This window comes from Emys orbicularis, chromosome 6, assembly GCF_028017835.1.
Source record: "Emys orbicularis isolate rEmyOrb1 chromosome 6, rEmyOrb1.hap1, whole genome shotgun sequence".
NCBI lineage: Eukaryota > Metazoa > Chordata > Testudines > Emydidae > Emys > Emys orbicularis.
Window position 1 is genome coordinate 77,512,493 of NC_088688.1, and position 15,921 is coordinate 77,528,413.

General features: G+C 44.6%; 2 protein-coding genes across 2 annotated transcripts in view; one reads left to right on the forward strand and one right to left on the reverse strand.

Moving 5' to 3' along the window:
* SNX24 (sorting nexin 24) overlaps positions 1–916 on the forward strand; it is a 140,915-nt gene extending 139,999 nt beyond the window's left edge. The window contains exon 8 of the mRNA XM_065405946.1: positions 845–916. The gene's annotated coding sequence lies outside the window, so the exon portion shown is untranslated. The remainder of the gene's footprint in view (positions 1–844) is intronic.
* On the reverse strand, positions 479–10,515 carry PPIC (peptidylprolyl isomerase C). Its single transcript, XM_065405944.1, has 5 exons — positions 10,366–10,515; positions 6,700–6,813; positions 5,937–6,030; positions 3,442–3,626; positions 479–987 (listed from the first exon to the last, which is right to left on the reverse strand). Exons 1-5 carry the CDS (start codon positions 10,513–10,515, stop codon positions 862–864), a joined length of 669 nt encoding a protein of 222 aa, XP_065262016.1. The 3' UTR covers positions 479–861.
* Positions 10,516–15,921: the final 5,406 nt, after the last annotated feature.

The following is a 15,921-nucleotide window of genomic DNA, read 5'->3' on the forward strand; positions in this document are numbered from 1 at the left end:
TGCAGTCGCTTTAGCTTTTAGAAAACCTTTTAGTTGAAAACTTTGGTTTCCTTCTGGTATGCATGGCATGGATTGCTGTGCACATAAAATCCATCATGCATTAAGAGAAGGATCCTTTTTAAAATGAGTTACTATAACCACAGTTTGTTATACAAAGTGATCTGCTCTGTCTTGGCTAAATCTTGTATTTAATATAGCCTTTATCTGGAAACGGGAACAACTTGATCCTGCACTTTCAGGAGATGGATTTGAACTGATAAGCCACTTGCATCTCTAGTATTGTGACCTTAGCTCTAGAAAAGCTGCACCAATGTGTATTTAGTAGAGCCAGCTGAGATTTTTCACCTAGAATTATTTTGATGGAAAATGGTTTTTTTTCCAAAAACTTGTTTGAAAAATGTATCATTGAAATCAAAATCTGCTTTTCACAAAATTTTGCATGATTTTACTAAAATTCTTACATAAATCATTTGAAAATTTGTTTATCAAAGATCTGGTTTTCAGTATGTATGGATTTCAATGAAAATGCCAGTAACAAATGTGGAAAATTTCATGACAAAACAGAAAATGAAACCATGTTCAAACACTGCAAAATGAAAACAATTTTTCATGATTTTCAACCAGCTCTAGGTTTTAGTGACATGTCCCTTATATTTAAAAAAGTGCTGGTTCCCTGAAGTTTCAACATAAATACATAGAAGCTTTGCACATCTTACAGCTGCTGAGTTTACCGCATTGTTTGCTGACAGCATTGAGCATTTATATGGAAGAAGTCACTGGATAATTTATATCTGCACCCAAATTTTATCCCCAAAAGAAAAAGCCATTATATTTTCTCTTCCAGGGTAGCTGTTGAGTTCATCAATCCTCTACTTCAACTACAAATGGTTCTTTTACAGCTATTTTGCCACTGTTCACGATCACACAGTCTTGAAGAGGGCGGTCATGTTCATCTGTCTGCTGAAGTTCTACAGCGTGCACCACAGACTATTAAAACAAAACACTTACATTTAGTAGAGAAAACAAGGTTTGTAATATCCAACACAAGGCAAAAGACTAAGTGACCTTAGCATAAAAATAAATTTTCTGCAGCTTTTCTACTTGGATCTTTTCCTGCTTAGTTCCTACTACTCCTGAGAGCATTCTGCACCAAAAAATGAAAAATGCCGCACACAATCTTTTAAAATTCTGCAAATGTTATTTGTCAAATAAATGTGGAGGCTCCAGTGTGGCACTGGGGAACACAGGCCATTGGCTGCACAGATATGGGAGATCACTGTGCAGCTCCCCCCTCCGGGACATAGACTCACTAGTGAGGCTGTACGCAACCCTGACACAGCGCAAGGACCGGGCCTGCCCCCGAAACACCCCAGGGCCCTGCCCCTCTGTGCCCGGTGCACCAGGTGTGAGCAGGCAGGCTCAGCAAGGCAGGATCCAAATATGGAGGGGATCCAGGTGTAGGTTGAGAGGGTTCTGTGGAGCAATCTGGGTGCGAGTGGCTCAGTAGGGGATCTGGGTGCACAGAGCCTTGGGGAGGGTTCTGGGTGCAATGGTAATGGAACTCTGCAAGGGGATCCAGGTGAAGGTGGTTGGGGCTCAGCAGGGAAGGGTGGGTGTGGGGGGGTGAGGCTCGGTGGAAGGGTCTGGGTATGAGGGGATCTGGATGCACAGGGCCTGGGAAAATGGGGGAGCATTTCCCTACACAGCGATCCCTCCCCCTACAGCTGAAGAGCAATAGGTGCAGGAAGCATGGGGTGTGGAGAGTTTGCAGAGCTTCCTCCAGTCAGGGGAGAAATCTGGAAGTAGGTCTGACACGGCCCCGAATGCCATGCAGGGGAAGAGGAAGTCCCGTCCTTCCCAGCCCAGCTGGTACTAGCAGCTGAGCCTGGCGCAGGGTAGGAGCTAACATTTGGGTCTTTCCCAGTCCTGTTCCCTGCCCCACTGTGATTTACCTCTCTACCAGCTGTCCTGGGCACCTGAAACATACTGCTGGGGAGGGTCTCATGACCGCTCTTGGGATTTCCCTTTGCTTCCCCATCAGAAAGTCATTTTTCTGCGGAGAAGCAAAGAAATCTGCAGGGACATAAATTCTGTGCATGCACAGTAGCGCAGAATTTCCGCAGGAGTAGTTCCCACATAAACTAAGCTAGGCTGGGTGCTTAGATAACAACTCACCATCTAGTAAGAAGCCTGAACTCAAATGCTATGTGCCCTCGTATCAAAGGTGGACCATTTTTAGGAAAGAAAAAAAAAATTTCATAGCAAAGGAGGAACTGAAAATATCCTTACAGCCGATAAAGCTAACAAGCACACACAATTCTATCCATGCTCTATCATCAGTAATTGAATCCCAGGATCATGAAGGCTGCCTAGTAATTTTCTTCTAATCAGAAACCCTACTTGTGTATGGAGTAATCGTACGACTCCTCTCATACTCTGTATAAATCCTTTCTTACCTACACCAAAGTATTGAGCGAGTATCATGACCTCCACTCAGATGGATATGGGGGAACACAAGCCTGAGACCAGGCACATACTTAAAATACTGTTTTGAAGGACAGAATATAGCTAGGATTATCAATCGTCTGGCCTGAGATGTTTTTGCCAGTTAATGAAGTTCTGATTTAAAATTTACTCTGAATCTGCCAGAAAAGTTTCAACTCCTGTTGTGGCTCTTAAAAGATCAAATGAAATCTTCATGCTCTATATAGAAAATATCTGTAGAATAGGTTCCACATCTGTCTACTTCAAAACAGAGATGAGGAGAGTGGGAAAACAAGGTGTTAGGGCAAACTCAAATAGCAGTAAGTGAAGTCAGGTATAGGGTGATACAGCAGAGTTGTGTACAGTATTTAGGCATTTTGTGGTTTTTCACAGTAATCAAGTGTCAATGAAATATTTTGTAACTGTGTACCTAATATTCTGATGTTTGTACATATCTGAATAAATTTATTTTCACTCTAAGTTTCCGTACTATAGCAGACACCACCATTGAGAATATTACCCATTTTTACAAAACTGGGTTGTTCGCTTGAGAAACCAGTAAATTCATTATTAAATGGATAACAAGATTAGTGCAAGAGGAACATGAACTCAGATAGCACTCTCCAATTTAGGACATCCAAAGGTCTGAGGGTTCCAAACACTGTATAATAGCACTGACTACCTGCCACCAGCCTACAACGGAGTCTGCCAGAAGCAGGCTAGTCACAAGCATCAGGAAATATGAAGGTCAAAGTGACTAATTAGTTTCAATTTCTGCAATGAACATTTGTTGTTTCATAGGACATTTCAAAGTTAAGTGCTTTACATTTCTCTGTCTTGTATACATTATAGATAATAGAAACCAAATTCTGCTGTCAACTATAATGGATTTACATTCTTGCAACAGCCAAATTTGGTCAGATCTATCTACTATGATACTATATTTTTTAAACCTACCATTCCATCAATAACTTTGCCAAATACTACATGTTTTCCATCCAGCCAGGAAGGTTTTGTCACAGTGATGAAGAACTGAGAACCATTGGTATCTGGACCAGAATTAGCCATGCTAACCCATCCAATTCCATAGTGCTTGAGTTTAAAGTTCTCATCTGGAAACCTCTCTCCATAGATACTTGTTCCTGTGACACAAAACAAAAGCAGGTTTAGAAATGTACTAGCAGCAATATAATTAAAGCCATAGAATTAAATTTCCCTTTGGTTCAGAAAGCAGGAAAAACCGTACAATTTTTAGTAATTAAGATGATTCAGATGTTGGGTAATCCCATCTCCTCACTGCTACACACAACACAGTAAAGGTGTTCTGATCCAAAACACTTCATATGTACAAAGGAGTATCTTTGAAAAACCTAACCGTAGACATGGAACAATACTATTTCTTTAGTGACAACTATGTGCTCGGCCCTCTACAATGAGTTTAAACAAGATAATAAGGGCTACTGAAAAAAATTAGCCATGTCTTGAGACATTTTTAACATGTAACTTTATAACTGAACCATTCTTTTTCTAACATGAATTACTTTTTTTAAACAATGAGTCCGTTAGGCTAACCCAAATTTAGTTAGCATCCATGGGAATTTATTTAATTACGTTATTTAATTACAGAAAGACTGCACTGTTCTCTAAAACAGAGAATTTAGACGGGAAAAAATAATTGGTGTAGGTTTAAATTCCACTGTTATGAGAAAAGAAAGCTACGTGGATCATCTGTCTCTTACTCTGTATATACAGTGCCTAGCACAATGGGACCCCATTCAGAGCTGGCCCCTAAACGCTACTATAATAAACATGATTAATGGTAATACAGTGAAAAAGTAGACAGTGTTCACTGCATTGCTGGATTGTGTCTTTGGTGCTCTAATCTTTGGCACTTTCCCTTTCCCCACAATCTGTTCCTATGGGTAATCACTAGCACTGTTATGTAGACAACTCAAACTGGGAGTGCTTGGAAGGAGCAGGCAGGCAGGAAAGAAAGTACAGAAAATAGAAGAGGAAAATCTAGAAGAAAGAATGCATCCTACACAAGAGAGACTGCCCTTTATCAGTTAAGTGCTGGATCCAGAAAAAGCCTGTTCCTGCCACTTCCTGTTGACTGAACTATGTGAATAGCCAGATCATCTGATGTGTTAAAAAAAAAAAAAGCCACCAATGTGGCGCACACTTATTTTCAAATCTATCTCCCACATTTCATCCTTCATGGGTATGAGATGCTCCCCACGTAGACACATTTCAGAAATGAATCCAAGTAACTAAAGGTGATCGCAGTAACCTGGACATGAAGCTTTTGATCAACTAAGTAGCAGCAGGAAGATGTATGACCATTCTAGTCCATCTATTTTAAATGGTTAAAGCAATTCTCACCCTGAACATTTTCAATCTTCTGCTCAAGAATGTGATTGGCAGAAACAACTTTACTCAATTACAGGAAGAAAAGGATGACTTGGGTACCAATGGGTTAGGATAGAAATTGGCAAGAGATGCTGAACAATGCGGAATTTAGTTCCATGCCTCATCCTTTGCAGTCTTAAGGAACTTCTCCCCTAGGAGACTGAGAAGGATGGGAAGTCTACCTTCCACTGGAGCACTGAGCAAGGATCAGTTTTTGGAATTAGATGATCTACATGATCAACTGCGTGTAGCTGTAGAGAAGCTTGCAGTGCTGGACCTTGCACTTGCATACCAGCATGCTGTACTATAGGTCAAGTCCAGGATATGAACAAAATTAACATCAAACGTTTTCTCCAAAGACCGAGGGACAGATTCCCCAAGCAGCCTGTACAGCAAAGTGGCAGCATTACTACAGGCCCCGAGGAGAAGGAAGAATAGAGGCAGGAGTGTAGGCTGCATTCAAACTTTCAGGTGGCAAACCTGCTATATAGTAATCTCATCCTCTAGAATGTGAATGTTATTACTGCTTTTGCACCCTATCTCCCTGCAGATAATACTGCCTTTGTTCAGAGCCACTTAACTGTTTTCCTAAGAAAGTAGTTAAAAAGAAAATACTTGGGGGGGACGGGACCAAGAGCAACCCCTTGTCCCACCACATACACAAATAGCATGGATCTCATATATTTGCATTTGCATAAGAATCTTTTTCAAAACCTATACTATTCTCCTAAGCCAGTTGGAGCAGCCCACCATTGTTTTAAAACATTCTCAGCACATACCTTTTTAAGATATATGACCACAGAAAACTGGTCATATTTCAGTTGACATTATGAAGCTTTAATTGTACATATCATCTGGCAACTAAAGTTTTGGTAGCTAATATCCCATGACTCCTGGATCAGTTGTTCTAAATTCTTCTGTATCTACAATGTCTTTGGCATCCATTTTAACTCAATTAAATGCTTTGTTCATTCTTTCACTATGCTGAACTTGCATGTAAAGCTGTTAGGAGGAGGAGAGTTGGAGGATAATAAGCATGTTACCTCCAGTTCCATCTCCAGCTGTGAAGTCTCCACCTTGAATCATGAAATCTTTGATCACACGATGAAATTTACTTCCTTTGTACCCATATCCTTTCTAAGAAAAGCAATAAAGCTCCAAATGAGTATATATGCATTTTTATACAGGACATTTATCTATGGCAGATGGAAAGAGGCAATCAATCTGAATGTTAGGGTTTCACAGATTATAAACAAAATAAGGGGAAAATCGCAAGAAAAGACTTTGTAATAGGGCACTACCACCACTTTCCAAAACGACAGCAAGACACAAAAATACATGAAGCAAAATAATGTAGAAGGTGGGTGAGTGCTGGGATACCACAGAATAAGGGATGGAAGAAGCATACAATTTCATGATAGTGACAGCAAGTTACAAAATTCTTCCTAATTCAAGAGATCCTTATTTGCTATTCAAATGATCATACCACCCAAATTTACTAGTCCCAACTACAATTTAGGGATGGATTAAGTTCATAGTTTAAGGACCAAGGTCTGCAGAGGCCTATGTAATGGCCTGCACAATGAAATTTTGAGAACAAAACTGTGAAAGGAGTTTGGGATTATAGGTAGGAGAGATGGGCCCATAAGATGGTTCTCTTATATTACTATCCCTAGAATGAAAAAATTATGGACAATCAACGTGGAAAGTTCACAACTGAAATGTCATTTTGTAAAGCCGTACTTTTTCACCTTTTATTCTCCACCCAAACTTGTATGTTGTGTAAAAGAAAGAAAACAAACATACTTCCCCAGTTGCCAGTGCAATGAAGTTCTCAATAGTCTTCGGGACAACTTTTCCAAACAAGCCAATTACAATTCTGCCAACCTCTTTCTCTCCGATCTTCACATCAAAGAACACCTGGATATTTTTATGAAGAAAACAAAATTATACAAATATGATAAAAACAGACTAAACTTCATAAGTATTAAAGCAAATGGCCTTTGGATGGTATTATGTGAATGGAGTTCTAAACAGCATGCACTTTTAAGAAAAACCTCTTAAAGCCTCTTTATTCACAAATTATGCAGAAGAATGTGCTAAGCATTGTGAATACCAGTTCTGGAGTTTCATTCATCACTTTAAAATGCTCAGACAGAAAGCTACATAAAGTTACAATACCAATCCTGTAGACATGTTTCTAAGAGCTTTTTTCACAGGTGCCAATACCAAAATGTATATGAAGATATAACCACAGTTTGTTGGTAAAGATATGCCCACTTTTAGCATTCATGAATACCAAGGTAGGGGGAAAGTTTTAAACAACCAATGCTGCTATTCAGATATATGGACAACAACGGGGAATTACAATACAGGGATTCTCAAAAGCCAGTTTTCCATCCACTTGGAGGTAAGCATATACCCACTTACACTAAAGGTGGCACTATTTAGATCACTGAAAGCAATTGGTCATCTAGACAAAAGTGTACACAATATAGTTTATTTGGCTAATTAACGGTGAGAATTATTATCTGTTAGAAGCCAGTTGCCTTGCTAAACACAAGTTTAGAAGTCTGCCTAGAGAAATAAACATGTTGACTTGAAGTTGGACATCTCACTTCATAGAATCTGCAGTGTAAGAATGTTTCTATAAAATCACTTGAAGAAGGCTAATGAGCTAGAGTATTTTAATGTAGTTCAGACTCAATCAATTTTATTTGAATATGCAGATATTCTAAAGGGATTAAAAATAGGAATAGCTGTCAGAAAGTGAGATATCTTTTAACTTCACAAAAATCTAAATAAAGACTGTTGCGCCTGCTAAGAAAACACTGTCCTCTTTCCCGCTCCCCCACCCATGTGTGTGTGTCATACTGTGATGTGGTATTTGATGTTCCTTGTGGCATTCAACAAAATATTATGTGGCCAACAATTTAGCTTGGTAGTGATATTAAATGACCATGGTCTCTTTCCCATGTGAATGGGTCTTTCATTCTCTCCTACTAGCTGTTTCTGTTATATCTCCTGACCTTACATGGGCTTTTGAATATGAAGGTTGACTATGATTACAGAAATGTCCAAAGGGCAGATGGGAGGGGGCGGGGAAACTTTGGTCCACCTAGTCCATTTTCTTGCCACTTGGCATGAACACCCTACTTTCTGGATGTATCTAGAATTATTATTCAATACTAGTTAGAGAGCAGATTTTCAGAACGGTGCCCATGAAAACCGGGGTGTGTTTGCACACTTGTCTGAATCTGGCCCTAAGACAAATTTAAGGAAAGGGTGATTTTTTTATCTCCTGTTCCAACGACCGCCCTCAATTATCTATTCCACATTTGTTTCTGATCACCATGGAGTAGAAATCCTGTCTAACTTTCAGCTCTTACAGAATTTTTTTAAGGAAGCACAAACGTATCATACAATATGGTACACCAGTTCCAACAGGTGTGAGTCTCCTGAGACATCCACATGGCTTGGAACATTCATCTGGTTGTCAGATAGCTCCACTTACCTTCCATCCTACACATGTCTAAGGCAGATTATTTTCTGTTTATGAGGGGGACCTGCAGAACTAATGCAGGGTTCATTGACTGCCGACTGCTTTTAAGGCAACAACAGAGGCCTAGTAAATTAAGATAAATGTTCTCTTAATTTATACCAGAATGTCAGTGTTTTACTACATTTTACATTTGATTCATATCTGGCTGATCTCATAGTACCTGCTTTTCAAGTTTTGGCACGTAGGGGTAAGAACAGAACAACCTATTCTAAGAGAACACAAGGGAGAAATGGCAAAGCAATAAACTGATCCAACTTCCCATACTGCAAGATTTAATAAACGGAGCCCTGGACGGAGAAGGCAGGGTATGACTGAGCTCTGACTCACAGATGGTTAAAACACTAGTCGAGTCACTGTAAATGCTAGAAAACAGGTCCAAACAGTACTTCAATGAGGAGTAAAGCATGAATACAATTAAATATTGTAAAGTTTTTTTATAAAATGAATATTATGAAGAGCAGGATATGTTTAGCTAATGAAAGTTTGAATGGTGCAGGTAGCTGCTGAAAGAGGATATTCTGGGACTCATTAGCTAGTTGTTACAAAACTTATATAATGGAAATATTAAAATACTCTTAAAGAACTGCAACTGTGTCAAATACCTAAAGGCACCTGACTTTTCCTCTCATTCCCCATAACTAGTTGAGATGTTGTTGTACCAGGGCAACCTCATGCCGTTATATTCCACTTGCATAATATTTCCACGGAAGGCCAACCACTCGGTAGGAGTCAACATATATGGATAATGAAAACATCCAGTAATATTAATTAAATAAGATACAAAGTAAAATAAACTACAACTATAACCCTCCATTGTTCAAATCATAGGCTAACCACCAACTGACGGAGCTAGGAAAAAGATTCTCCAAGAAGCAAATTATTCCATAATTATCCATTGCAGAGTTTCTTGAATCTTCCTCTGAAGTTCCTGACAATGGTTGAGACAGTGTACTGGCCTAGAGGATTTCTGGACTGATCTGATCCAGAAATTCCTGTGTTTTCCTGGCTCCACTGAAGCAAGAGAGATACCCGGCACTAGTACTAACCCTGTGTCAATTTTGCTTGTCCACTGCATGTACAAACACATATTCACAGCAGGGAGTTGCACTCTTACAGTGCTTGAGTTGCCATAGCTTTGTTACCTTCAATGGACTCCCACTGACTTCAGTCTACCCCATGAGAATTTACTCTGTATTCCACCCAGGGCTATGTACTCCCATAGAAATAAGACATCAAAAAGGTAATCTAATCCATAACAACATTATGTAGTATTCATCTATCAGGTTTTATAAACATCAACTAATGGATTGGTTAATATTCGCAACAGCTCAGTGAAACCAGTAAGTATCATTATCCCCAGTTTATAAACTAGGGAAGATTACATGAGCTGGCTATATAATGAGGAGGCCTTAAACAGAACTTCGGAGTTTCTAGATCCTACTCCTGAGCTCAGCTCATGCAGGCATTAGAGCATGGACACACTGCACATAGGGTGCATGATCTTAGCACAAATAACCGCTACTAACCACGATCATTCCCTACTTTCCTCCCAACTTTCTTAATCGACAAGACTGGGCTGGGTCTCTCTCTCCGCTGTGGAGCTGTGACACGCTGCAAGAAGTTAGCACTGGTACTACAATCCCTCCCCCATCAGATCCAGCTGTTGCTCTGATCGAGTTTACAGGTTAAAACACAAAACACCGGGGAGCCCCAGACTGGGGGTGCCTGAGCTAGATGCACAGCAGAAGACGGGTTTACACTGAGACAAGGGTCAGCGGTGCAATTCCCCCCTCACCCACCCCACAGGTAGTGTTTAATGGGGGCGGCGCTGGAGAGGGGCTTTGTCCCCAAAGAGGGGTCAGCAACCCGCAGCTGGAAGGGCTCCAGCCCCGCCCCTCGGCTGGAGTCACCTTGGCAGTCACGGTGGGTCCCCTCTTCTTGAAGCCCCCAGCCCGCAGGGGCCGCGCCAAGACGCAGAAGCAGAACAGGGCCCAGAGAAGGGGCGGCCAGAGCCCTGGGCAGCGCGGAGCCTGCAGCGACCAGGCGGCGGAGCGGCCCATCTCCTGCTGCTATTGCTGCTCCGGGACCGCGGAGGGTGGGACGCGTCTAGGGGCGCCTGCGCCCGGCTCCCGGGCCGGCTCCTCCCGCTGACACCGTGGCGGGGGGGCGGGGAAGCCCGGGCCCATCGCAGCGCGGGAGCGGCGGCGGCCTGGGCGGCAGGCGCGCGGCCAGGCTGGCTGCAGCAAGAGTGCCCCGGGCGGGGGGAACAAGCCCCCCTTTTCCCGCAGCCGGAGCCCCGGGGCATCCTGCCAGGTTCTGCCCCCGCGTGCGGGGCTGGGCTCGGCTCTCCCTTGGGCTTGCCCCGCAGCACCCACAACGCTGGGGCTCGAGCTGCTGCCTTGTGAGAGAAGGAGCCAGTGGTGCTCGCCCAGCCCTGTAGGTGCGGGAGCCCCTGGCTCCGCTGTGCAACTCAGACCCCGCCTGGAAGAGCCGGGGGCCCTGCCACGCTAGTGGAGGCGGAGCCCGCGTGCCTGGGTATGGGAGGCCGGATCCTGCACTAGCCCCTGCCCACTTAGCCTGTGCATGGGCACCGCTGTCTGCCCCGGAGAGTGGAAGCTGCGGCTAGGCTGGGATACCTTAGTGCCAAACTGGGCTCTTAGCTGCAGATGCTCTTGTTGAAGGCTGAAAATCTTGTATATAAACCCATTTGTCACGGCCTTTGGGAAGGGTTAGGTGCCTTCAGACTCAGCTCTTGGGAGCAGGGAGTGGCTTCTACAATGTGTTTGTACAGCACCCAGCACAGAGTAACCCTGAGCTTGGTTGGGTCTTTGGGTGGTAGGGCTGTATAAAAACGAGTGGTGCTACAGCACAGAATATAGACACGTGATCCATAGCAGGGTTAGGTCTGACATCTGAGTAGAAAGAATAGTACTGTGCTGAGCTCCTTAAATTGTAACGCGGAGCCCATACTGCTCCTATCTGGGAATTTGACGGGCTAATCCTGCCATGGACTTCAGTGAGAGATGTGCCTACATATATCTGCGGGCAGAACTTGCTCCAGAGGAATCCTCAGTTTGTGTAGCTTGGTTGAAGTAGTAGAATTTAAGGAGGTATGTCATTGAAAACTGAGCCTTGTTGTTTGGGGTTATTTTGTTTCTGTTCAGTGTAGTTCTTTGGGAAGATACACAAACATGGAGGTGAGGGGAAATAAAAAAATTCTGCAAATTTTATTTGTCAAAATAACACTACATAATCACACCAGTTTCAATTATTTTGGTAATTTATTTCAACATGCCTTCCAGCAAGTATGTCTGTAACAATATAGACACACACAAAAATTCCCCCAGGAGTATAGAGTTAAAGAAACTCCTGCTTCTCCACGTGGGCACCAATGATACTGCCAAGAATGACCTTGAGCGGATCACTTCAGACTACGTGGCTCTGGGAAGAAGGATAAAGGAGTTTGAGGCGCAAGTGGTGTTCTCGTCCATCCTCCCTGTGCAAGGAAAAGGCCTGGATAGAGATCGTCGAATCGTGGAAGTCAACGAATGGCTACGCAGGTGGTGTCGGAGAGAAGGCTTTGGATTCTTCGACCATGGGATGGTGTTCCAAGAAGGAGGAGTGCTGGGCAGGGACGGGCTCCACCTAACGAAGAGAGGGAAGAGCATCTTCGCCAGCAGGCTGGCTAACCTAGTGAGGAGGGCTTTAAACTAGGTTCACCGGGGGAAGGAGACCAAAGCCCTGAGGTAAGTGGGGAAATGGGATCCTGGGAGGAAGCACAAGCAGGAGAGCGCAAGAGGGGAGGACTCCTGTCTCATACTGAGAAAGAGGGACGATCAGTGAGTTATCTTAAGTGCCTATACACAAATGCAAGAAGCCTGGGAAACAAGCAGGGAGAACTGGAAGTCCTGGCACAGTCAGGGAACTATGATGTGATTGGAATAACAGAGACTTGGTGGGATAACTCACATGACTGGAGTACTATCATGGATGGATATAAACTGTTCAGGAAGGACAGGCAGGGCAGAAAAGGTGGGGGTGTTGCGTTGTATGTAAGAGAGGAGTATGACTGCTCAGAGCTCCGGTATGAAACTGCAGAAAAACCTGAGTGTCTCTGGATAAAGTTGAGAAGTGTGAGCAACAAGGGTGATGTCGTGGTCGGAGTCTGCTATAGACCACCAGACCAGGGGGATGAGGTGGACGAGGCTTTCTTCTGGCAACTAGCAGAAGTTGCTAGATCGCAGGCCCTGGTTCTCATGGGAGACTTTAATCACCCTGATATCTGCTGGGAGAGCAATACAGCGGTGCACAGACAATCCAGGAAGTTTTTGGAAAGTGTAGGGGACAATTTCCTGGTGCAAGTGCTGGAGGAACCAACTAGGGGCAGAGCTTTTCTTGACCTGCTGCTCACAAACAGGGAAGAATTAGTAGGGGAAGCAAAAGTGGATGGGAACCTGGGAGGCAGTGACCATGAGATGGTCGAGTTCAGGATCCTGACACAAGGAAGAAAGGAGAGCAGCAGAATACGGACCCTGGACTTCAGAAAAGCAGACTTTGACTCCCTCAGGGAACAGATGGGCAGGATCCCCTGGGAGAATAACATGAAGGGCAAAGGGGTCCAGGAGAGCTGGCTGTATTTTAAAGAATCCTTATTGCGGTTGCAGGAACAAACCATCCCGATGTGTAGAAAGAATAGTAAATATGGCAGGCGACCAGCTTGGCTAAACAGTGAAATCCTTGCTGATCTTAAACACAAAAAAGAAGCTTACAAGAAGTGGAAGATTGGACAAATGACCAGGGAGGAGTATAAAAATACTGCTCAGGCATGCAGGAGTGAAATCAGGAAGGCCAAATCACACTTGGAGTTGCAGCTAGCAAGAGATGTTAAGAGTAACAAGAAGGGTTTCTTCAGGTATGTTAGCAACAAGAAGAAAGTCAAGGAAAGTGTGGGCCCTTTACTGAATGAGGGAGGCAACCTAGTGACCGAGGATGTGGAAAAAGCTAATGTACTCAATGATTTTTTTGCCTCTGTCTTCACAAACAAGGTCAGCTCCCAGACTGACTGCTGCACTGGGCAGCACAATATGGGGAGAAGGTGACCAGCCCTCTGTGGAGAAAGAAGTGATTCGGGACTATTAAGAAAAACTGGACGTGCACAAGTCCATGGGGCCGGATGCGCTGCATCTGAGGGTGCTAAAGGAGTTGGTGGATGAGATTGCAGAGCCATTAGCCATTATTTTTGAAAACTCATGGGGATCGGGGGAGGTCCCGGATGACTGGAAAAAGGCTAATGTAGTGCCCATCTTTAAAAAAGGGAAGAAGGAGGATCCGGGGAACTACAGGCCAGTCAGCCTCACCTCAGTCCCTGGAAAAATCATGGAGCAGGTCCTCAAGGAATCAATTATGAAACACTTAGGGGAGAGGAAAGTGATCAGGAACAGTCAGCATGGATTCACCAAGGGGAAGTCGTGCCTGACTAACCTAATTGCCTTCTATGATGAGATAACTGGCTCTGTGGATGAGGGGAAAGCAGTGGATGTGTTATTCCTTGACTTTAGCAAAGCTTTTGATACGGTCTCCCACAGTATTCTTGCTGCCAAGTTAAAGAAGTATGGGCTGGATGAATGGACTGTAAGCTGGCTAGAAAGCTGGCTAGATCGTCGGGCTCAACGGGTAGTGATCAATGGCTCCATGTCTAGTTGGCAGCCAGTTTCAAGCGGAGTGCCCCAAGGGTCGGTCCTGGGGCCGGTTTTGTTTAATATCTTTATTAATGATCTGGAGGATGGTGTGGACTGCACTCTCAGCAAGTTTGCCGATGACACTAAAGTAGGAGGCGTGGTAGATACACTAGAGGGTAGGGATCGGATACAGAGGGACCTAGACAAATTAGAGGATTGGGCCAAAAGAAACCTGATGAGGTTCAACAAGGACAAGTGCAGAGTCCTGCACTTAGGACAGAAGAATCCCATGCACAGCTACAGACTAGGGACCAAATGGCTAGGTAGCAGTTCTGCAGAAAAGGACCTAGGGGTGACAGTGGACGAGAAGCTGGATATGAGTCAACAGTGTGCTCTTGTTGCCAAGAAGGCTAACGGCATTTTGGGCTGTATAAGTAGGGGCATTGCCAGCAGACCGAGGGACATGATCGTTCCCCTTTATTCGACATTGGTGAGGCCTCATCTGGAGTACTGTGTCCAGTTTTGGGCCCCACACTACAAGAAGGATGTGGAAAAATTGGAAAGAGTCCAGCGGAGGGCAACAAAAATGATTAGGGGTCTGGAGTGCATGACTTATGAGGAGAGGCTGAGGGAACTGGGATTGTTTAGTCTCCAGAAGAGAAGAATGAGGGGGGATTTGATAGCAGCCTTCAACTACCTGAAGGGGGGTTCCAAAGAGGATGGAACTCGGCTGTTCTCAATGGTGGCAGATGACAGAACAAGGAGCAATGGTCTCAAGTTGCAGTGGGGGAGGTCTAGGTTGGATATTAGGAAACACTATTTCACTAGGAGGGTGGTGAAGCACTGGAATGCGTTACCTAGGGAGGTGGTGGAGTCTCCTTCCTTGGAGGTTTTTAAGGCCCGGCTTGACAAAGCCCTGGCTGGGATGATTTAGTTGGGAATTGGTCCTGCTTTGAGCAGGGGGTTGGACTAGATGACCTCCTGAGGTCCCTTCCAACCCTGATATTCTATGATTCTATGACAACCCAGTTCCTGTTTCTCTGCCCCCTCCTCCCCCCCCCCCAGACCAGTGGGGGTGGGGGGACAGACACCCACAAAATCTCCCCCACAGAGCCCAGCAGCGCCCCCCAACCAATACACCTGAACTCCTTTCCCCTCTTAGAGTCCAGCTGGGAGGCCAGAAACCCACAACCCCTCCCCTCCAGAGCCCAGATGCACCCCCCCTTACCCAGACACCCACCTCCTCCCCTCCCCAAACCCAGGGATCCAGAGGTAGAAACAGCCTGATGCTCTGTTCCAGGCTTGCATGGAGTTTCCTGTGCGCTGCCCTCTCTTTCCCTCAGGGCATGCTGGGAACTGCAGCTACCAGGAGCCCTCTAGCTCAGAGGTTCTCAAACTGTGGTCCGTGGTCCGCGAGCTCCATTCAGGTAGTCTGTGGATAGTTCCCTCTAAGGTGCGCACCTGGATGGCTGCACTAATTAGGTGCCTGGACCTTAGAGAAGACACACATGTAAGGTGAGGTGGTGGCCTTGGGGGGAATAGGGAGTAGGTGGGAATGGGCAGTGGGGTGAGAAGAGGGGGTGACGGGAATTTGGGACGTGCAGGACTGTGGTGGCCAGAGAAAGAGGCGACTTTCCCCAGATCCAGGGCAGCGGCTGCCGGGGAGAGACCCCCCCTCCTTCCCAGCCCCAGCTCAGGGGCTGCTGTGGCAGGGGAGGGGGCGCACATCCATCGCATTAGAAAGGTAAGACTACTGATACTAAAATATTAGATGTGTGCTTTTATTTG